The 22,519-nt window shown below is 39.8% G+C and overlaps 3 protein-coding genes and 1 non-coding gene across 4 annotated transcripts; 3 read left to right on the forward strand and 1 right to left on the reverse strand.

Moving 5' to 3' along the window:
- The first annotated feature begins 9,691 nt into the window (after positions 1-9,691).
- On the forward strand, positions 9,692-11,066 carry LOC101299930 (LRR receptor-like serine/threonine-protein kinase GSO2-like). The gene is made up of 2 exons (XM_004292439.1): positions 9,692-10,997; positions 11,053-11,066. The coding sequence occupies exons 1-2, from the start codon at positions 9,692-9,694 to the stop codon at positions 11,064-11,066; spliced, it is 1,320 nt and encodes a 439-aa protein (XP_004292487.1).
- LOC101291392 (leucine-rich repeat receptor-like serine/threonine-protein kinase At1g17230-like) lies at positions 11,046-12,927 on the forward strand. Its single transcript, XM_004290380.1, has 2 exons — positions 11,046-12,125; positions 12,427-12,927. The coding sequence occupies exons 1-2, from the start codon at positions 11,084-11,086 to the stop codon at positions 12,723-12,725; spliced, it is 1,341 nt and encodes a 446-aa protein (XP_004290428.1). The 5' UTR covers positions 11,046-11,083; the 3' UTR covers positions 12,726-12,927.
- Positions 12,928-12,962: 35 nt separating this feature from the next.
- LOC101291684 (dihydrolipoyllysine-residue acetyltransferase component of pyruvate dehydrogenase complex, mitochondrial-like) lies at positions 12,963-16,369 on the reverse strand. Its single transcript, XM_004290381.1, has 6 exons — positions 15,400-16,369; positions 15,126-15,317; positions 14,952-15,039; positions 13,709-13,779; positions 13,523-13,606; positions 12,963-13,433 (listed from the first exon to the last, which is right to left on the reverse strand). The coding sequence occupies exons 1-6, from the start codon at positions 16,231-16,233 to the stop codon at positions 13,329-13,331; spliced, it is 1,374 nt and encodes a 457-aa protein (XP_004290429.1). The 5' UTR covers positions 16,234-16,369; the 3' UTR covers positions 12,963-13,328.
- Positions 16,370-19,241: 2,872 nt separating this feature from the next.
- On the forward strand, positions 19,242-22,317 carry LOC101291980. The gene is made up of 3 exons (XR_183959.1): positions 19,242-20,080; positions 20,908-20,964; positions 21,759-22,317. It is a non-coding gene; the product is annotated as an uncharacterized LOC101291980 (transcript).
- Positions 22,318-22,519: the final 202 nt, after the last annotated feature.

Here is a 22,519-nt window from a genome sequence, read left to right on the forward strand (position 1 = left end):
TATGAGATGCGTACTAAGAGATTAAGGGTGTATATTTAAAATTACTCTATATCTAAAAACACAAAAACAATAAAAAAATATTATCATGTTCTAGGATATTCTGTATCTTTCTAGATATTTTTTATGTGTGCCTTGTCTTTATGTCAATAGGATATGTAGTTAGACTAGATCTATGTATTCATATCCTTACCATATTGGTATTGTGTAATTCCCTATATAAATGGCTCATATAAATGAATAAGATAATGATTCTCTTGCTATCACTTTGTCTATACACTTTATACTTCATCACCTTATCATGCACTTTGTTCTAACCCTAGAGTTAATAGCCCACCGTTTGTTTTCCAAACCCTAAAATCGGGCAGTCTTGTTTTTCCCGATTTTCGACCAAAATTCCGACTACCCTCCGCCGGAATTTTATATCCCCAGAAACCTCCCTCCATCCCGGATCCAACGCCGCCGGCCTCACCCTAAGAACCGGCCGGAAAGTCTCCGAACCGGCCGTCAGAAGATTCCAGACCGCCGCCGCTACCGACCACCGGTTCACCACTTTCCCTTACTCCAATCAACCTGAATTTTTGACAGCAGCTTCCCCATCCAGTGCTGCTCCTCCTGTCAAATTTTCAGCCCCAAATTCGAAGTAGAAGTAGACGAAACGTTGTTTCTCCTCTCGGCAGCCTCTAGAAACCAAAGATTTCAAGATTGCTCGTCTTCCAAGAAAAGCCAGAAAGGTATGTTTTAAAACCCTAAACTTTTCCAAGTTCAATAACTCAGGGAGGATAAAATCATTTTCTCCATTCTCCATCTCCATTTTATGCTTGGGATTTTGTGTGTGCAGGTACCAAAAATCCCGGAATTTTATTCGCGGGTCAATAGTGTGTTCGATCACTCTTGTTTCCTTGTCCGAGTTGTGTATGATCAACCCCAACCTATCACCGAATTGTGTTTGATCAATCCGAGGCCTTTTCCGAATTGTGTTTGATCAATTCGCGGCTTTTTCGGATTGTGTATGATCAATCCGAAGGACAAACCATTAAAAACATTGTTTGTGACCTTTATCGAGTCTCATAACAGCTTGGTTTTGTATGCAAACATTCTGCTCATTTGAGTGTTGACGTACTCGATGCCTAAAGCGAATATTCACTTGGTATCTATGGAACCTTTTATTGGAAAGGATTAAACCACATGTTTTGACCCCTAGGCTAACAAGTCTAGATGCTGAGATTTCACATCTTATGCGCTCAAAGTCTTTGAAGCGCCACATCGACAAAAGCTTTCAATGGCAATCTGTGCAAAAAGTAATGATCACAAAGTACTGTGGAATGCACTCATAGAGCGTTTCTCGAAACGTTCATATAACTCTACTTGTTGAGTTATTAGTCAAGTGGATTGCTTACCACTTTAATTGGCTACATATTGTCGATGATCTTTTGTGGCATCATGATCCATAATCTTTAGCAGATTCAATCATCATCAAGTTCTCTAGGTCCTCCAAGTTGGTTCGGAATTACCAACGAGACTTGATTTTGATCATACAAACGGGAATTGTATATACGCTAATGTGATAAACTTATTTGAGATAATCCCCTAATGTGGGGACAACAATATGGGTCATAGCAACGGCAGAAAACGTCGTGCCGATGTCTAGAAAAGAGGGGGAGGTGTCGCCGGCTCTAATAGCGACACTCCCGGTCTAGACACCATTTTGTCAAAATTATTCACGTCAGCTCATGACAATGCAACCATTGTGGATCTTCGGATCACTGGTTCAAGATTGTCCAGCTCCTTCAAATTGTGAATGCATACAAAAAGGTACGGAAAATCAATATAAGGACAAAAACATCATCCTCATGATCACGAATTTCACAGATTCGGATCCTGCTCTAGCTACCCATGACTTTGACGTCATCGGCTAGACATAGATTTTCGTTCCAAGCTATATGTACTAAGGCGTTGTATCGACGTCCTTCGTCTATTTGAGACCTCGATGTACTCACATTGGCAGTAATGAATGCCTTGAGAATTTTTTCGAAGTTATGAAACTATTCTCCTCTTATGGTTCGTATTGATTTACAAACAAGATGTAAATTTTTACATCGTCCTTAGAAGCATGGCATATTTACAATCTGCATGGTTAGATTGTGCCGTTTTGGTCTCTTCCAAGTGAAGATGACGCACGGCCTTGCATCCTCAAGAAGGATCGCTAACGTATTTCCGGTTTAGTCTTCTACCATTTAGCGGATTTTCCATCATCAATTGTTCAACTAGGCTCATCCAAGCTCAGTGTGATGTCTTAGAATTGTCCGAAATTAAGGAGATAGTAGTTTCAAGTGTGTCTCGCACTACCGACCCTCCACGGACATTCCTGGTCATACTGACTTGGAGTTACTAAAAGCTTTTGATTTTGGATCCTCCTACGCTATTAAACCAATTGCCGTCTTGCAAAAGACGTTGAAGACTTATCAAAATCGGAAAATTATCATCATGATCGAATCCTATAGGTCCTCTGAGTTAGTTTATGTTCATGTCAAGGAGTTTTTGCTAACTAGTCATGGAGTTTACGACCTTAGAACAACCGAAAGGACTTGGTTTTGATCATACACACGTCACTTTTGGCTAAGGCAAAAGCTTACACGCTACCTGCAAGCTTCACAGCTTCGCACATGTCAATTCTGCGAAAAACAGCAATCTGTCCCTTCTAGACAGTCAACTTCGTTTGAGCTTTGTAAACAGCTCCGGATGAACCAGATAGTGAGCTTTATATCATTGGAAAGCTCTACGAGTCTAGTTTTCAGAACTTTTCGCGGTTCGTCCATATCTATTTTAACAAAGAAGTTATGGCTGTTTTAGTGCGCAAAGGTCATTCTGGGCGGAAATTTTTATGCACTCTCGGGATTGCAGCTTTTCGTAGCTTCTTTCAATCCTTCTAAATGGTTCAAGTGGAACTATTAAATCGCCTATCTACTCCTTGTAGATATGTCTCATCGAGATATTGAGTGCTTCGCAGATAGTGGAACCATCCATAACATTCTAAGGAACCGACAACTATCTTTGAATTTTATGCATTTGTAAATCTTCTGTGACTACAATGATTGAATCATACCGGTCATTCAGGGACGCGGTTTAGCTTGAATCTTGATGCCTCATGGCACCATGATCAATGTCACAGATACCCTCCATGCATTGAGAGGCAATCGAACCATACATATTGAGCTTTAAAGACATTCCTACTAATAGTTTTCATTTGAAAACACATTGTGAGAATGAATAAGAATTCTTTTGTGTATACCTTCTCATGAATGTGGACTGAAGCGCATCTTGGAGAAATTCATGAGTCAATCTAGTGGACTGTATGTCACTATGATTCGAATATCGAATCTCATGTTGTCACCAAACATGATATTTGGGACACCGACTCATATAGGCCTTGGTTTGACCAAATTGGTCATCCTGGAAGAGATACAATGGTCCAAATTTTGAGAAATTCTCATGGACATCCATTCTTCTGCTCAAAACGAAGACATTCGGGATCTAGAATCATCATGAAGCATGATGGAGACCCGAGGGACATTGACGTCACCCGAACACGACTCCAACTTCCTGGAGGTCGTCCGGTCAATTCCCTAAGCAATTGAGGTGCACCGGCCTTCCCTTGATGTCGCATTGGCCCCCTGCAATGCTCATTGCTAGTTTTGAAAGCCTATTCTTTAGCTAAATTAGAAGTGAGACCCTTCTACGCTAAATAACACAAAAGTGAACATTCTATTCTTACATCAAACTATGTAGATAGATACAACCAACTTGCGGACACCTTTTTATGCTTTATGGTGCTGGTTGAAGTGTTAACACACTGGTCACGTGTTACACTATTATCTACTGCTTATACTTCTACGGGCTCACTACCCATTATTTAAAGAAGTTTATCGGGATGTAAGTTGAAGTGTCATGTACCCCATGTTCACACGCAATACGGTCTCACCGAGGCTACGACTAAGCAACTTTAGCTTGTCGCTCGAACATTATTGATGTGCACCAATCTTTCTATTGCGTCTTGTGGCTATGCAATATTTGCATGCACCTTTACTATTCATCTACGACCCACCATCATTGAATATTTTTGTACTACAGCTTGTGACTGTGTACTAGGATTGCAATCCTTGAGCTCAAACAAGATTGAAACGAATCTCCAATCCTTGAGCTCGGCTAGATGTTATTTCTAGGTGCCAAATCGCATTGTCACTGCGTACAATGATAGGTCATTTGAGATGAATAAGTATTTAGGTTGGATGTGAACCTCCACCTATAATCCGCATATGTAGAAACCTTGTTAGACGATCTTTTTCACCGCTATATTGCGGATGGTCACTTTGATGAGATAATATTCCAGCCGTTAGGGGGAGATAAGAACACAAATGTTCAAGTGGAACGACATGAATTGTCGTGGTTCGTCCCCACTAAGTCTCATCTTGATCCCAAATGCTTAAAGTGTTAAAGTGACGAGATCACATGCTGCAAATATATCTACAAGGATTGATGTCCCATCAAGAGGACATGGCGCGACCAAAAGGTGTTGGCCTCGACGCCATCACCATGGATGGTGATATGGTGACGCCATATAGTGGCAAAATTGGTGTCACAAGGCCGTGTGGCTCCCCAAAAGGAGGGAGGCCCTTAGGTTCGATATATTCTCGCACTAGGTAGAAAGCGAGCTTGGCACAACCTGATCCATTGATCAGTGAGATTCAAATCTGTCTCATGAAGTCTGAATTGTGATTATCGTTGGGGGACGCATCAATGTCAAATCCAATCCATATAGAGATCTCTACAAGTATTACACTAGTGTACATGAGGACGTGGGATAATGAGTCTACTATCGAACCACCCTTCGTTGATGGATATTAACTTAGTTGATTGGCCTAATGGAAAGATGCGATCCAGCATTAACAAAGAGATAGGTCCTTGGGCAGGTGATACCAACATAGCAAGCTAAACCCTATCAACTATGTCTTTGTTAGATAGCGTAGTGAGAACAAGAGTTTAGACTCACCTTATGGTGCAAGGTCTCTCACTATCACACACTGGGATTGACTACGATGAGATATGCTCTCGTAATGGATGTCATTGAACTCCACTACTTTGTCAGTTTGGTAGTTTCCGAATAACTGAACATGCAGCCTATGAATGTGGTCATAATAACATCTCTATGGAATCATAGATATACATGAAGATCTTAAATGGATTTCATTTATCTGAATCAAGTGGCTCCAGACCACAGGAGCACGCGTTTGCTAAATGTATTGAAACGCAAATGACTTGATTTGGAAGGGATATGGTGAATTATGCCTTTGCGTGTTCATTCCGGATTTACATAGACCAATATGTATCAACATCCGAAGAAAAAGATCTTGGGAAGACACGGTCTCGATAAGGCACTCGATGACTGTATTGATGATGATTTTTCATCAATCGGCTTAGGCGCTCTAACGAAAGTGAGACTTACATATACTCCCATGATTAGTCAAGGTCTTTGCTCTAAAGAGAGATCTGTTGTTTTGTTTAAAGCAAGATGACAAATATGTGTTAAGAGATGGAGTTCTCATCTAAGTACAATAAGACGCATCAATGTACTCAACACAATACAAAAGACTTGACATCTTATTCGCTATAAAAAGTTGTAAAGTTAAGTGTAGCTATGCGCCCACGCAACGCCAATGTAATGGCAGTAACTCCTTTTTCAATACTTAATGGTATGAAAGGTTGAGGCTTATTCTATCCCTACATAAGAAAGACACATCAAAAGCGAAATCAGAATCTGCCAAGTTTTGTAGGTCAACTTCCACGGGACCTACAGGAAATCTCACTCATTTGGAAATCTCACTCACTGGAAAATGGTGAAATTTGTACCATTGGAAAGGTCTATGTGTCTACTTTCCAGGGATACCAACCATTTGATCATACCTATCATATTGAGTGAGTTATGGCCGTTTTCGTAAAGTATGACGAATCTGTCCGAGAATCTGATTTTGGCAAAACAGTCAACTTCGACGGGACTTTGTGAATAACTCCTGACGAACCAGAACGTGTGTAATATATGGTTGGAAAGCTAAATGAGTCTAGTTTCCAAAACCGTTTACGGTTCGTTCATATGTATTTCCTAGAGGAAGTTACAACTGTTCTAGTAACTGAAGGTCATGCTGCGCGGAAATCTGATTTCCTACACGAACTTATGTTTTGAGTTCACAAGCGGCCTTCTCCTCAAGATCTAAGTGTAAAAGATCATTTGAGGACAATACAACATGATTTAGTTAATCATTGCCTAATGCCACATTTGAAGACATATTAAAGAGCATTGATATGCTAAGTTGTTGAAATTTCCAAGATTAGTAAGAATCAGGAAGAGCCTTATGATTGATGTAAAGATCAGGGGGAGGTGCGAACTTCAGGGGGAGTCTAGCACATACATACATGTCACTATCAAATGTGAATGGTGCGTTGTACTCTTTTTCTCCTACGATCAAGGTTCACCCACAGGGTTTTTGTGACTTGACGAGGTTTTTGACGAGGCAACAGATTAGCACCATCGGCATATCAGCGCGCGGCACAAGGGAGAGTGTTCTAAGATATTCTGTATCTTTCTAGATATTCTTTATGTGTGCCTTGGCCTTATGCCAATATGATATGTAGTTAGACTAGATCTATGTATTCATATCCTTACCATATTGGTATTGTGTAATTCCTTATATAAAGGGCTCATATCAATGAATAAGATGATGATTCTCTTGCGATCTCTTTGTCTATACACTTTATACTTCATCATATCAAAAATTGTATAAACATTCCATTACAGCAAAGTTTTTGTACTATCAATTTCCTTTTCTCTGGTAAATGGAACACTCATTACAAATCTCAGTTTATTAATTTTAGGAATTGCAATAATTATAAGCAAAATATTAATAACAAAAATTACTAAAAAAACAAAGTGAGACAACAACATCTATTAGTAATTGACTACATAATTGTCTTTATCTTCTTCGGTCTTTACTGGTTCCTTTTTTTTTTTCTTACTATCAATTTGCTTTTAGAGGACAACGTACAAATCATTTTGTTTCCAACAGAAGACAATAACACAATAATCAATTTGAAATGATTTGCAACATTTAGCTAAAATTTAACAATTTCTCATATCTGATTCCACAAAACTCATTTCAAACGCAAATTCACACATAACTCATATACAAAAACGTTAATCAACCACATAACCAAATTGGTAAGCCAAAACAAACACAAATACATAAATACTCACCTTCATATGACCTGAAATTGCATTACTGGGTTACTGGGATTTAACACAAATCAAACCGAAAAAAAAAAAAAAAAACTTTTAATTGAATAAGAGATGTGATAAAGATGAAGATCCGGATGAGAGTGGAGAAAGGAGGAAGGACATCAACAGTTGCTCCCAATCATATTGCGACACTTGTCCCACTACTCGACAGTGAGAGAGCTATTTTGTCTTGGACACTAAAACTATAACTAATATTCTATGTTGTTAATGTACATTGGTTAATGGGAGAAGAATTGAAGTTAGCGAACCCAATGAGGGAAATCAAGGTCTAGAAGCTGATAAAAAACTACCATTAGAAGTAACAAATGATAAAACTATTAATAAATGTTCAATGATGATAAAATAATATACCCATATTAATCCCTTAAACCGTTGCCCATGAAAAAAAAAATTATGATCTATGCCACTGCCAAAAACCTTCGAATCACTATCTCTCTTCCATCTCTCTCTGCCAAAAAATCATGAAATTCTTATGGTGGGACCCAATGCATCCACTGCACTTGTTGATGCAACAAAATTTGGGGGATAGGATCTTTGGATCCTTTGCAGATAATTAAGAGAGAGAGAGAGAGAGAGAGAGAGAGAGAGAGAGAGAGAGAGAAGATGTAAGTGGTTCACCTCCCTAAAGTGGGCTACATCTATTAGAAGAATAATGAGATAATGAATAATGAGAGGGTGAGGAGAGGAGGTGACCCCTATTTATAGAAGTGGGGTGCTACCTCTTTCCTCACATACAAGTGTCATATGACATAGCATATGCAAGTGGGGGAACATTCTAGAATGTTTCATGCCCTATTACACGGAAATAAGAATAAGTACATATAAATAGTGTCTTTTGCATCCGTCTTTGAGATGAACCTCCGGGTCAGTTCGCGCTAAGGGCTCGGGCCCACGAATGAGTGTGATGCGAGCAGTTGTGAACATAGTAAAATACTATTCCCTCAATAAGTCCCTCAAGTCCCCAAGTAAGAGATGAGCTTCTTGGTTGGGGAGTTTGTAACTCAAATGTAAACAAATGCGAGAATCACACAAATGATGTGCTAACCCTACTAGTCCTTCAACTCCATAAGCAAGAAGGGACTCGCTTACGAGCGAAGGGTAATGCAAAATGAATTATGCATGTTCGAATGCAAAAGGAGCAAGTGCTCGGGTAACTCATGTGACAAGTATGCATTGTGGATTAAACATACATAACAATTGCAAAAGATACATAGATGCAAGATGCGTAAGTGTACGCTATGCACATGTTGCAAGAAGATCGTTCGTGTAATGATGCGGTGTGATGCGCATGAATGCATAAATGCGGAGAAATGATGCAAAAGATGCATAATATGTCCAAGCAATGACAAGTTTAAATATAAGCGCACACATAAGAGTAATGCGTTCTCAATCGCATAGTAGATGCATATGATGCAAAGAGATAGTTGCATTCATCATTCAATCACTATAGAATGCTATCTAATTTATCGGTCTTTTTTGCTTGCAAAGAGTTTGCGATTGGCAAGGTATTCTTACGATTGGGTAATGTACACTCGCGAATGTGCGACGTGCACATGCTATTGCCTTGATAACCGAGCTCTTAAAATTGCAAAGAGAAGGATGAGGACATGAGGTCTTCCGTTTAGCGGGAATGAGAAAAGAATCTCCTAAGCGGACAAATTTTGTATAATTGAGGGGAAAACACGGAAACGTACTGTTCTTAAACTGTTCCGGTGAAAAGTACGACAAAGAATAGATATTTGTTTAATTTGGAATGGAAATTGCAGTCCGGCCCGGCCGTGGTTGGGTTAAAGTCTTTCGGCCGTAGAGAATTATACGCGTTTTTGAATATGTTTTAGTCAAAAAGCATGGGTTCCACACTGAAAATGAAAACGAAGACGAAATAGAACTAAGCACCACTCTGGTTTTAGTCTCAGTCATAGAATAGTCATGGCTTTCAGTCTAGTCTTTCTCCTCAGACCCAGTACAGTAGAGTCCAGTCAACTCCCCTCCTCATACGCCCAAACATTTCTTCTTCTGCTCTTATGCCACAAATTTCCACAACCATTTCTCTCCCCTTTTTCCTCTCAAAAACCCTCTTCATTCTTATGTCTCCTACTACCACCAACCTGAAACACACATAACACAAACATATACCATACACATGCTTTCATATTTATAATAGAGAAGCAGAGTTCCAGAGACAAATTTTTATCTTAATTTATGTTTGGCTGGTTTAGCTCACAGCTCACAATGGCAAGGTATTGCCACAACCACAACACTCCTTTTTACTTGTGTTTCTTCTTGTTCTGTTATCCTCTTATTCCTATTGTCCTGTCTGAACTATCCTCAACCCAAATAACTACCATGATCAATATCTCCAACAGTCTAAACAGTAGTGGTAGCACTGTTTCATGGAACATAAAGAGTGAACCAAACCCATGTTTATGGAAAGGGGTCGAGTGTAATCCACCCAACTCAACTGTAACCCAAATTTCTCTCTCCAAGTTGTTTCTGTCTTCCTCAGATTTTCTCCCAATTGTCTGCCAACTTGAGTCTTTGCAGATTCTTGATGTGTCAGAAAACCACCTGAGAACAATCCCTTCTGGGTTTCTCACTGCTTGTGGAAAATTAGATGGGCTAAAGCTACTCAATTTCAGTTTTAACAATCTGCTCGGTTCTTTACCTGCCTTTGTTGGGTTCTCTGGGTTGGAGTCCTTGGACCTTTCTCATAATAATTTGAGTCAAGGCATTGACTCAGAGCTGTTGGGTGGTTTGGTTGCGCTCAGAAGCTTGAACCTCAGCTTCAACAACTTTAGTGGGACTATTCCTACCCGACTTGGGAGATCCATGCTCTTGGAGAAGCTTGTGCTTTCTGCCAATAAATTTGACGGGATAATTCCAGGTGAAATCGTGGACTACCGCAATCTGACTCTGATTGATTTGAGTGCAAATCAAATTTCTGGTTCAGTTTCTGAGAGTTTTGGAGAGCTATCCAAGTTGGAGGTTCTGATTCTATCTTCCAACATCTTAAGTGGCATAATCCCAGAAAGCCTTTCGAATATCACAAGCCTCACGCGGTTTGCAGCAAATTCTAACAAGTTCGGGGGTCCAGTTCCTGGTGGAATCACAAAGCATCTCAAAAATTTGGACCTGAGTTATAACAGCTTGAGTGGGTCGATTCCATCAGACCTTTTGTCTCCATTGAATTCGAACTTGCAGACTGTGGATTTGTCTAATAACTTGTTGCAGGGATCAATACCCACGCCTCTGTCTCCGGAACTGGTTCGGTTGAGATTAGGAAGCAATTCACTTGTTGGAATGATACCTTCTGTGACACTCCAGAACTTGGTATACATGGAAATGGAAAACAATAAGCTGAATGGTTCCATACCTCCTGAATTGGGTTCATGCAGCAATTTGGCTCTGTTGAACTTGGCTCAGAATGGACTGACTGGGGCTTTGCCGCCGCAGTTGGGGAACCTCACTAAACTTCAAGTTTTGAAACTTCAGTCTAATAATCTTGCTGGAGGAATCCCAACTGAGTTTACTGAACTAAGGAGCTTGTCTGTTTTGAATATCAGCTGGAATGCTCTGAATGGTTCAATACCAACAACAGTTTCAAACTTGCAGAAGCTTATTAACATGAACCTACAAGGCAACAATCTCAGTGGTTCCATCCCCAACACTATTGCCTCCATGAGTTCTCTGTTGGAACTCCAACTTAGTCACAATTTCTTGAGTGGTGACATTCCAAGGATGCCAACATCTTTGCAGATTGCTTTGAATCTCAGCACCAACCTTTTTGAAGGACCGATTCCTAGTCATCTGTCCATGCTCACTGGATTAGAAATTTTGGATCTATCTAACAACAAGTTCTCAGGTCAGATACCCTCATTTTTAGCTGATCAACTGGTAGCATTGACACAGTTGATACTATCTAACAATCAGCTCTCTGGAGTCTCTCCACACTTCAATACTTGGGTCATGGTCAACACAGATGGAAATGCAGGTTTAATTAAAGCTACAACGCCCTCCTTGGTAAAGAAAGGAAATTCAAAGGCTTTGCCAATTGCTCTTGCAGTTGTAGCTGGTGTTGTTGCTATTGTAGCCATTGCCATCCTTGCTATATCACGGCACAGTTACAGGGTTAACGATGAACAAGTGGACTCCGGGGAAGATCTTCCTCCTCCTGAGGTCCTCCAAGGTAGTCTCTTAACTGCCAATGCCATTCACAGATCAAGTATCGATTTCACTACAGCCATGGAGGTAGTTTCTGACCCCTCAAACATTGAGCTCAAGACTAGGTTTTCAACTTACTACAAAGCCACCATGCCGTCTGGATCGAGCTACTTTGTCAAGAAACTTAACTGGAGTGACAAGATATTCCAATTGGGCAGCCACGACAGATTCGAGAACGATTTACAGATCTTTGGAAAACTGAGCAATTCCAATGTCATGACTCCTTTGGCCCATGTTACAACTGTTGACAGTGCTTATCTGTTCTATGAGTATGCTCCAAAAGGCACCCTTTTTGATGCTCTTCATTGTAGCTCAGACAATTCTATGGATTGGGCAAGTAGATACAGTATAGCGATTGGAATAGCTCAGGGCCTCGCTTTTCTTCATGGATGCACCTCAGGTCCAATACTTCTCCTAGACCTGTCAAGCCGAAGCATTTTGCTCAAGTCCCTCAAAGAGCCTCTTATTGGAGACGCCGAGCTCTGCAAAGTGATTGATCCCTCAAAGAGCACTGGAAGCCTTTCCACTGTTGCTGGTTCTGTTGGTTATATTCCTCCAGGTAAGGATCTCCATTACCGGTGACATATAATTTGTCATTCATTTACACCCAGTTCCATTTTTCTTCTGTTTTTTTTTTTTGGTTTACAGAAGGGACCTAAAAGGCCCAAACAAAAGAAAACAAAAAAAAACTACAGACTAAATATTGGAGCAAAGTCCAGCTCTTCTTGCTCTAGTAACACCAGCAATATCATCTAAAACAGCTTGAGCTCCATTTTTCTTCTCTAGTTTGGTGGATTTACGACTTATCACTTGTACATTTATTTCTATTGTCGTTGAATGTATAAATTTTTTGGTGGCAGAGTATGCATACACTATGAGGGTAACAGTGGCCGGTAACATCTACAGCTTTGGGGTGATTCTGCTTGAATTGCTGACAGGAAAGCCAGCAGTTAGTGAAGGGATTGAGTTGGCCAATTGGGTACTGAGTAAATCAGGGCAGCAAGATAAAATTCTTGATTCTACAATCAGCAGAACCTCAAGTGCCATCAGAAGCCAGATGTTAGCTGTACTGAAAGTTGCTCTTGGTTGTGTTAGTGTATCACCAGAAGCAAGGCCAAGAATGAAGAGCGTTCTTAGGATGCTTCTGAATGCAAGATAAAGTAGCAAGGCACCACTCGAAGTATAGTATAGAGTAGCAGTTTTATGCATACAAATAAAAATTGAGGGTTTTTGTATGTTCCTCCTAGTAAGTCCTAGAGTGTGATTGATTCTTCTGAAAGATGTGGCAACTATCGCAGTATCGTGTATAGGAAGTTGTATGTATCTAATAACCTAGTCAACCTATGTACTTAATACTAAAACTTCATCAAAGGTAAAAACAAGACACTGCAACCGAGGTTTTAAATATAAGAATGGATTTCAGTGTAAAGCTTTTGAGTGCAAATGTTAAATTCTTGAGTTACAAATTTCATTCAGTCTACTCATTACATGTTGCAAACTCAACAACTAGTTTTATGCTATAGCAAACTGAGAAAAAAAGTTGGTTGAAATTTTATGAAACAACATTTGGGCAACTAAAACTAACACTAGACGAGCTTTTATCCTCAAACTATCTATATTCTTGATAAAATGGAACAACCCTTCCCGCCAAAGATAAATGATTGTAATCAGAGAAAGATGACCCGTTGGAAACACTATGAGGAAAATCCCAGGATAGTGAGAAAGCCAAGAGGGCATTGAAGAGTGACAAAACATGCTTGGTCTAGAAGGTAAGATCTTTGGGGTCCTCAATAATTTTTGCCAAGGTTTGCAAGAACGAAGCAAGATCAGCACCATAAATTACACGATGATCAGCCGTAACGTTTACCTGTAAATGAAATGTGTTCCATGATAAGCATTTCTCACTTGCTTTAATGAAGGATACCAAATAAAAGTACAGTTTCCAGATTTTTTTACCTGCATTTGGTTCTTCATACCAATTCGACCATCCTTGGAAGCCACAACAGTAGGCTGAGATCCTCCAACTGCCATAATTGCTCCCTGTTGGGATTGGATCCAGAAGAGAAAAACGTAATAAGCATCCACATACCACATACACTCTCTAACAAAAAAAAATTAAGCAAAATAAAGCAGTAGACTTACAGTTCCAGGTGGCAGAATGGCATCAAACCGGTCAACACCAAACATCCCAAGATTTGAAAGAGTGAAAGTACCTGTAGAAAGAGCAAGAGTCGGTAAGAAAATGACAGACAGAATTTAGTGGCATTTGTTTGAATATGGCAGTCTACCAAAATCATCATGGCTACTATATGCTGATACACAAGAAAATAATTATGCAACTTCGTAAAAAAAAAAAGGACAAGTCATGACCCTTATTCTGTATTGACTATAGTATTACTCACAGAAAAATTCCAGCAGTGAAAAATCCATATCTAGATATTTGTATAACATAATGATCTTCAGAAGCCGATAAGGCGTAAGAGTAAGAGAAACCCTGAATTACGCAAAACTAGACATAAAGTAAGAGGAGTTCTCTAGGGCCAAAATCACAAAGGCACACTTCAGTGCTAGATACTTGGGATGCTCTCACCGAATGAGATGACAGAAACAGCAGACTTTTCAACAGCAAGAAAATATTACTATATGCAATTGCTGAAGCGTACAGTCAAGCACAACTGACACTCTCAATCGATAAAATCAAGCAGGCAATGAGGCAGAAATAACAGTTTGCAGATCCTGAGACTCGTGATTACTCTTGGAGTTTATAAGAATAGTGACCTCCAAGAACCAGATTCAGTTGGCATATTCTATTTTAAAAGGTACTTTACACACAACAGACAGTTTTATCCTAAGAATGAAAGAAACTGAAGTGGCATTTTAATTATAAGCGTGAAAGAAACATGACTCTTGTTTCGACATAGTTGATAAACAAGTGCAAGGCTGCATAACGATTAACAGCGATATTTGCTCACTGAGCAGAATTGATATTCAACTTCTCAAGAGAAGCTTGATAGTTTAGCTAAACAACTAAAAGATTTTTGAGGGATGAACAATCATATACTATTTGTAAAGTTTGGAAATAATCCTGAGAAGCTGTTGACTCATTAAAAGTTTTTTACAACGACAAGTATTCTCCTCGTGTGGATCATGTATGGAAATTCAACATCAGTGCATCCAGATTTCTTCTTACTCCTAGTGGACTCAATTGCTACATGTCCCATTCAATATCTTCAAATGAGTAAGTTAATAACTAAATGTATTGCCACATGACCATAAAAAGATATGAAGAATAATGAATTTACAACCTCATGAGTTATGACTATGTAGTGCGGTCTCAGTTCGACATATTTCATGATCAATCAAGCATTTTAGAAACTAATAGTACCTGTATTGTATTCATGAGGCTGCAGCTGCTTGGCCCTTGCCTTATCAACTAACTCCTTCCACTTTCTTGACAGTGTATATATGTCAACCTAACACATAAATCAACAGCAAAAGTTTATTGCATGCAAACTGCAAACATCATTCCAAAACAAAAGAAGCCACTAAAGGCACAAACCTTGTCCGCATCCTGAAGCACTGGTGTTATCAACCCACCATCGATTGCCACAGCAACTGCTATGTTAATGCTGCTATTATATACAAAACTGTTACCATCTCTACAGCCAGAGTTGACAACAGGATGTTGAACCAATGCTAATGCTGTTGCCTTTGCCAGCAATGCTGTCATGGTAACTCCCTTGGACTTGATCTAAAAAAACGAACAACAGTATTCACTAATCGGAAACAAATAGCATGGTAAAAGTTTGCAATGAACATGAAAGTTGAGTTACCTTTTTGTAGAGAGCATCCAGAGCATTAGTGGTGATAGTGTATCCTACTCTGAATGTGGGCACTGACAGACTCTCAATCATGTTCCTACTCACAGCACCTTGCATGGTAGTGAAAGGCACCACCGTCCCCAACTCAATCCCAGCCGCCGGCACCGATGCCGCGGCCGGAGCCGGAGCCGGAGCCTGAGCTGCAGCAAAAGCTTCAACATCCTTGGCCACAATCCTCCCCATTGGCCCAGTTCCCACCACTCTTGCCAACTCAACCTTCAAATCCTTAGCGAGCTTCTTGGCGTAAGGTGACGCCACGATTCTCTTCCCTCCCTCAGAAGCCGGATGTGCCGCCGCCTTAGGAGCGGGAGCCGCATTTTCCGGAATTTTGGTCTCCTGCGAAACCGGTGCCGGTGCCGGTAATGAAGGAGAAGAAGAAGAAGAAGAAGAAGAAGGAGAAGAGGTGGCCTTGGCCTTGGCCTCGGCGATCTCCTCTTGGGTCTCGGCCAGGAGAGCAATAGCGGACCCCACTGGGGCAACGCCGCCTTCTTCGACCATAATAGAGGCCAAGTAACCGTCGTAGAAAGTCTCGACGTCCATGTCAGCCTTATCGGACTCGACGACGACGACGCTCTCGCCCTTGGAGAGCTTGTCTCCCTCGGACTTGACCCAGGAGACGATCTTGCCCTCGGTCATGGTGGAGCTGAGCGCCGGCATGAAGATTTCACGGATCTTGGCCTGGACTTGGAAACGGCTGCTCCGGCGGCAGGAGATGAGTGCCGGCGTAGTAGGGTTGCGGGCGAGGGTGGGGATGAAGGAGGTGTTGAGAAGGTGAGCCATGGACATGAGAGAGGGGAGTTCACAATGTGAGTGAGAGAGAGAATGTCGATGAGTTTTAAGGGCAAGGTGTTTGTTCCATTTTATGCTCGGCTCTGGGTCTCCTCGACTGCATCGAAATCCTGGCGGAGGTTCCAACTGCCTTACCGGTGAATGTGATGATGCTGATGTGTCTCTTTTGCTTCCTTCCCTCTATATTTTTTTTTTCCTTGTAAAAAGCTAACAAAACATTTTAGCTAGCTTTATTAACGTACCCTTTTGTCTCACGTTATAAAAATGTGTGTTAATAACACTAGCCAATATTTATGGTTCTTGTTCTTGGGGGTTTGTCTAATAACGTCATCCACGTTGCTGATACCTTTGGTCGTCTTCGTTTCTTCAGAAGTCTCACATTCGTCCGGTATTAAAAAGTCTTCTAGGTTGTATAACCCTGATTAAGGTTACAGTCATCACTCTATTTATGCGGCTCACATGACATATGCGAATACAGCTCAATTCTCGCTTGTTTGTATTTAATCATGTTCTTAATTGTAACATTTTCAATCTAGATGTGTTTGTGCATCTTGTTTATATTGTTCTTAAAATAAGTTGAAATGTGTTTGGTGAGTCATTTTTAACGTTATCAATTTTTTATTTTCTTAGATTTAAAAAATATGAAAAATACGTTTCACAGTAAATTACCGAATATATTTTTAAAGCAGAAAATAGAATCTCATTTTCTCATTTTTATTTTTTAAAATTGTTTTTAAAAATCGTTTTCAAAAAGGTTACCGACAGGGTGTGAATTTCAAAAAAGTAGAGACGCGAGAGCAAGGCGGCGCTCTCCCTCTTGGTGGGGTGTCGATCTTGGGTACCAAAGGCGGCGACGCAGATTAGCTTTCTGTGTCGATCGTGCTTGGCAGCGGGTAGAGGAATACTTTGCGGCGGCGATTCGATTGCTTTCATCGTATTGTTCCCAGTTTGGTTGGGATCGAGACCGCAAGGGGTTGGTGTGTTTTACCAAATGCGGCTTGGGTTTCATTGGAGGTGCACAGTTCGTTCTCAGATCCTTTAAGTGAGGGTATCTGAGCACTAGGTCTTGACATTGTTGAAGGTCAAATTCGTCAAAGCATTGTGTCCCCGCTGTGGAGGCTTGCTGGATGGTTTTCGGTTACGTCTTCTGTGAAGGGAGCGGTAACGATCGCAGCAGTCTGACCGGGCGTCAGAGATGATGCTTGTGGTGAGGTGCGGGCAAAGGCCGGAATCAGTGGCGGCGGAGTCTGGGGTGCCCTTTTGGGTGACCATTGTAAGGTCCTCTATTGGGCCTGTGTCCATGACCTAGGGTTATCTTTTAAGGTTGGGCCCAGGTTGAATAATTTGCTAGGATTGGCTCTCTAATTCTTTCTGTCATTAGCTAGTTCTTTCAAATTTTTTGGATTCTCTAGTTTCGAGTTTATTAGTCTCATGGTAGTTTCGGTTGCATGACATCAGTATTATCGGTGAGTATTAATTAAGCCAATTTGGTTTATGGAACTGCTTGGATTAAATTTTTATAATCTCTCAAATTGTCCCTACATATAAAACCTTTATACCAAACACGATTTTATAAACTGAGGGTACAATAGGGAAACAATAAATAAGAAAATACTCTGATAGTTGGGAGCAAACTCTCAACCACGTTTTAAGGAGAAAAAAAGGTAATCCACTCCCACTCAAATTCAGTTGCTCTCACCCTTAAAACGTGTTGGGATGGGAAATAGAAGGTTCATTGTTTCTTTGAACAAAAATCAATATCTCAGAAAATCCGCTCAACTGCTATACATGAAGATCGAGAAATCAAGCACACAGGTTGTATATCGATCAAGAACACTTCTCTAAATTTCATTATTTGCATTTGCGACCAGATATGTAATCACATAGTGCTTTCTCTTTAGATTCGGATCTTGAATGCATCAAGGTAATATTTCTCTTCTTTTGTCAGTATGTACTGTAAGAAAAGAAAAAGAATTTGAAATATTGCGTTTCGGTGTACATGTACTCCATCAAGGCGATTGATGAACTTCTTCTTGCTCTTTGTTGAATTGGTTATGGTTAAGTTTATATTTATTTGACCAATTACTTGTTTTACTTCTGTACGTGTATCTCATGTGTTCAACTTCGATTACATATTACATGCAAGTTTTTTATTCACTTTTTCAATACGTACTTGCATGGATTGATTATGTATATATACATGTTTATATACTTTTCTTTGCTTCTGTTTCAAATAATACAGATCTAACGAGAGTGAGCAGAGGTGCATATACAGGAAAATAGTATGCCGAGAGACAGACTTCTATTTTTGAAGAATAACCAGTGGGTAAGCAATTTGATTTTGTAAAGTAAAAATCATTCATGTTATATGCTTTAGCCAATACATCAAGTAATATGGAGCTTGAAAAATAGTAGACGCCGATTTTGAGAGGAATGAGATATGTTATCAGTTTCTCACTTATTGTCTTCAGTGCAGTGCAGAATGATGTCAAGACGTTTCCATCCAATCATGTATGTGTAACATCAATTGGAAACTGAAGGTTAGATGATATTTGAATGATTTGAAGCATCTAAGGTCTGATTAAGTATAATGCAGTTTTGTGTCTTTATTTTCCTAGTTTAATATTTTGCAGGGAGAACGAACAAACAGAATGAGGAACCTCGTATGGAAGTTTTGGTCATCGAAATTTTTGTCTTCTTCGCGTTATATAAGATAGTCTTCTTTCATGCAAAGAAGAAAACATATAAAACATCACTTTGATATAGAGAAGGATGGGGACGTCTGCTGTGTATGCAGTGCATGGAGTACTAACCATGTCTGGGTGTTGTCTGGCTGACGACGTCAACACACAATGAGGCAGTCAAATTAGAAATTTTTACCTCTGATATGTGTGTAATCGTCATCTCACATTCCCACCTAATCCACCTGACCATGGAGGACATCAAGCAAACAGAGAGAGTTCGGGTTTGGGTTTAGGGTTGAGATAATATCCTCTCTCTCAGTTCGGGTTCGATCCGGTCTGTGCGGCGGCGACGTTTTCATATCGGCTCTACATTCGTTTCAGGCGCCTTTCGCAGATCGGCAAACGATGTCAATTTTTTTTTTGTTGGTATCAGAAACGACGTATACCGAAACGGGATCGAGTTCAATTTACAGGATCGAAGGCCGAGTTGAGTCGGTGGTGTTGGAAGGAGCAAAGAAAGAATGCGACTAAATTGAATTGAAGTTTCTGATTCGATTATAATGGATTTTTAGTGTCTAATTTGCTTGTTAAGGATTGATTGGGTTAAACGTCTAAAGAGATGAGTCACCCCGACATCGTCCTATTATGTAAATGTGGTCTGGGTTAGATTTAACGAATTCCATTTCTTTCTGGCAAGATTTCAATCAAGATTTTTCTACTTTTGATGAAACTCTTAACATGCTTGAAATGGATACTTCCTTAATCATAAACTAACCTTTAACCATGTATATTTGATTCTAGCTAGCACTATATCCTAAATCATTTTGTTCCTTCAATGCTCATGGATTTGGTTGTTTGTGAAAATTTAAACACAGGGCTTGGAGTTTGGTTAGCTTCTGTTTACTGGAAGCCATGTGTATCAGTTTATAAACTGATTTCTCTCTATCTTCTTGTTTCGGTATTTTCTCCCAAATATGATAAAGCTTCCGGAAGTCTTTGGTTTCTTGGTCTTGCTATACACAGGTTGCTGCTGATTACAAGGTGGTTGCTTATACCCCAGATGTTATGGAACGGAGAAGAATGCAGGCAGATGCACTTCCAGCTGTATTTGAAACATATTTTCACATATTGAAGCACACAATGCAGTCATCAACTGTCAGGTTTATAGTGCATCATTTTTCATGAACTTCTAATCTGTCTTGTCCTATGAGTCTGGTTTAGCTTAAAATTTTAGTTAGAGAAAGAAAGAGAGGATTTGCATATTGAGGTGTCTTCAAGTCCCAGAATTGTTTTAGGTTCCATATTAGGCAAGTCAAACGTTTGGGGGAACCACTCTAGTCTATTGGTTATGTAAAGGCGGTTTATTTGTTGCCATTCGGTTACCATGTAAACCAAGAAGTTGTGGATACATCTGTAAACTGCACAACTGTTCAATGATTTGTTTTTTATTTCTTTCTTTTTTGATGTCCATTATGTGTATTATAGATATAGGATATTTGAAGTAAGCTTACAAAGACAAGCATACATAAGCTCTGAGACTTAATAGGCTATGGATGACATGGTTTCTAGAAAAGTTGATAGGCTATTCACTAAATCTAGTAGGCAATAAAGAAGCTTGGTATCTAATTCCGCCCAAAAATAATCATCATTTACCTTGTCATCCGACATTCGATCTTGTTGAAGAAATTTATGTTCATTTCTATACTTCCAATGTATCAGACCTTTTCAGTCTTGTGACAGTTTAATTCTTGTAAATGCATACACTCGAATGGTTGTTTACGCTCAAACAGGCTTCTTTATGGATACCTCAAATGTATATGTTGTTTGGATCAACTAGGCATTCAAAGTTCGGTGGATTAAGAGTTCTGAAATCGGAGTCTGTCTGGAGTAATTTATATTTGTTCTTTCTGGTAGTCTACATCTGCAGATTTTTTGTATATATCAGATTTCAAATACATTCACAAATTTCATGTATTTTGTTACTCAGATCTGAAGCAAATCTTGGTGTATCAACCGGTGCTATGGACTGTGGACTAACTGCAGGGTTAGTACGTAATAGTGCTCACTTGCTGTAATGGTTGTCATCTTGTCATTTGTTTTGTTATTTGGTCTACCTTTTATAGGCTCTCTCTCCTGGCTTTGGATAGATGTACCTCTCTATATATCATCCAGTGTAGCTTTTCAGTCTTGCTTAAACATCTGTCTTTTAGTCTGGTCCAATACACAAATGTTATGCATGAAGAATGACAATCATGGTCGTTGGTTTGAAACCTTTTAACCCAGAAAAAGTTCTTACCGGTACTTCATTGAATCATGACTTCCCTTGATGATTCTTCACGTTCTCAGTTCATGCATGTCCTTTGGTTCTGTCTTGTTTGGTCCCTAAATTTCACAAGAAAATTGATTCTTGGCTGATGGATCTATTGGCTCTCTAGTTGATTTCATTTAATTATTAAACAAGCACTGCTTTTTGTACTACCAGTAATTCATTGATTGGTTGTGTTACATGGAGACTTTCATTGGATATCCTATATATAGTGATCATACCACATATTCTATGCTGTTTGATATGTTTGTTAAAGAGTCTCACTGGATTCATTACGTGTCTTTAAATGTGTGCGTCTCAGTTTATTTTCATGCTCAGTTTTTGAATTCCAGGAATGATTAATAGTCATAATTCTAATTTTTGGCGGTAGAAAATGTTGTAATAGGTGTAAGACTATATCTGCACAATTACTTATCTGTTTTTCATTTCTATTTTGTGCTGTGTATTAAGTTGATCCTTGCATCATGATGTTAGTTCTTATGTTTAAGACTAATATATGTTTCTCTCCCTAGGTTTGATTCGCCTAGTGTGGCTTAGGTTGTTCGTTCGTGTGAAATATACTGACAAAAATTTCAGAGATGGTTTTGGCGGTCGAAGAAGGAAGGGAAAGCGAGCTGGATCGGATATGGTTTTCAGGTTTGGGTTTGGGAAGGGATTTGAGGCTCGGCAATAGATTGGGAAGACGGGCATTCAATTTAGGGTTCCTCCCTCCTCCCTCCTCCGCTTCATGACCCGAGCTCAGCTTCCCCACTCGATCCACACCTCTGAATCTGAAATCAGAGCTCGCCGTCCATGGCGACGCGGAATCGGACTCCGCTCTTCATAAAGTACCGGGATGTGTTGAAGAGCGCCCGCGCTCCGTTGAGCTCGTCGGCGTCCACCAGCTCTGGCGGGAGAGGTCCGGTGATTGAATTGTCGTCGCTTGTGAATTAGAATCAAAACTATGCTCCGCTCAGTACTGAAGATCCCGGTAATTCAAGGTCTCTCTTTCTCTATTGATCTCTGGATTTGAATTAAGCAAATTGAAAGGTGTGATATTTAGTTGGATTGAAGTTTGGGGATTTTGAATTGGAACTGTGGAATGTGTGGTTTATTTGAAGTTAGTGAGCTTAATGCGGATTAGGTGATGTTGAATTAGAACATTTAGATAGGAATTGAAGGCTGGATTGTTAGATGAGAGTTTTTAAAGTTTTGATATTTGAATGATCTTTAGGTTGGGAGTGATACATTATGATTTTTTTGAACTTGTTAGATTAGACTTCTTAACATTTTG

The sequence above is a fragment of the Fragaria vesca genome, linkage group LG2 (assembly GCF_000184155.1).
Source record: "Fragaria vesca subsp. vesca linkage group LG2, FraVesHawaii_1.0, whole genome shotgun sequence".
NCBI lineage: Eukaryota > Viridiplantae > Streptophyta > Magnoliopsida > Rosales > Rosaceae > Fragaria > Fragaria vesca.

Excerpts from the sequence above, each read along its gene's own strand:
- LOC101291684 (XM_004290381.1), bottom strand. The coding sequence starts at position 16,233 with ATGTCCATGGCTCACCTTCTCAACACCTCCTTCATCCCCACCCTCGCC. Across the intron at positions 15,318-15,399 it reads TGGATGCTCTCTACAAAAAG|ATCAAGTCCAAGGGAGTTAC; the intron begins GTAACTCAACTT and ends TCGTTTTTTTAG. Across the intron at positions 13,434-13,522 it reads GTATGAAGAACCAAATGCAG|GTAAACGTTACGGCTGATCA; the intron begins GTAAAAAAATCT and ends TTTCATTTACAG.
- LOC101299930 (XM_004292439.1), top strand. The coding sequence starts at position 9,692 with ATGATCAATATCTCCAACAGTCTAAACAGTAGTGGTAGCACTGTTTCA.
- LOC101291392 (XM_004290380.1), top strand. The coding sequence starts at position 11,084 with ATGCCAACATCTTTGCAGATTGCTTTGAATCTCAGCACCAACCTTTTT. Across the intron at positions 12,126-12,426 it reads TGTTGGTTATATTCCTCCAG|AGTATGCATACACTATGAGG; the intron begins GTAAGGATCTCC and ends TTTTGGTGGCAG.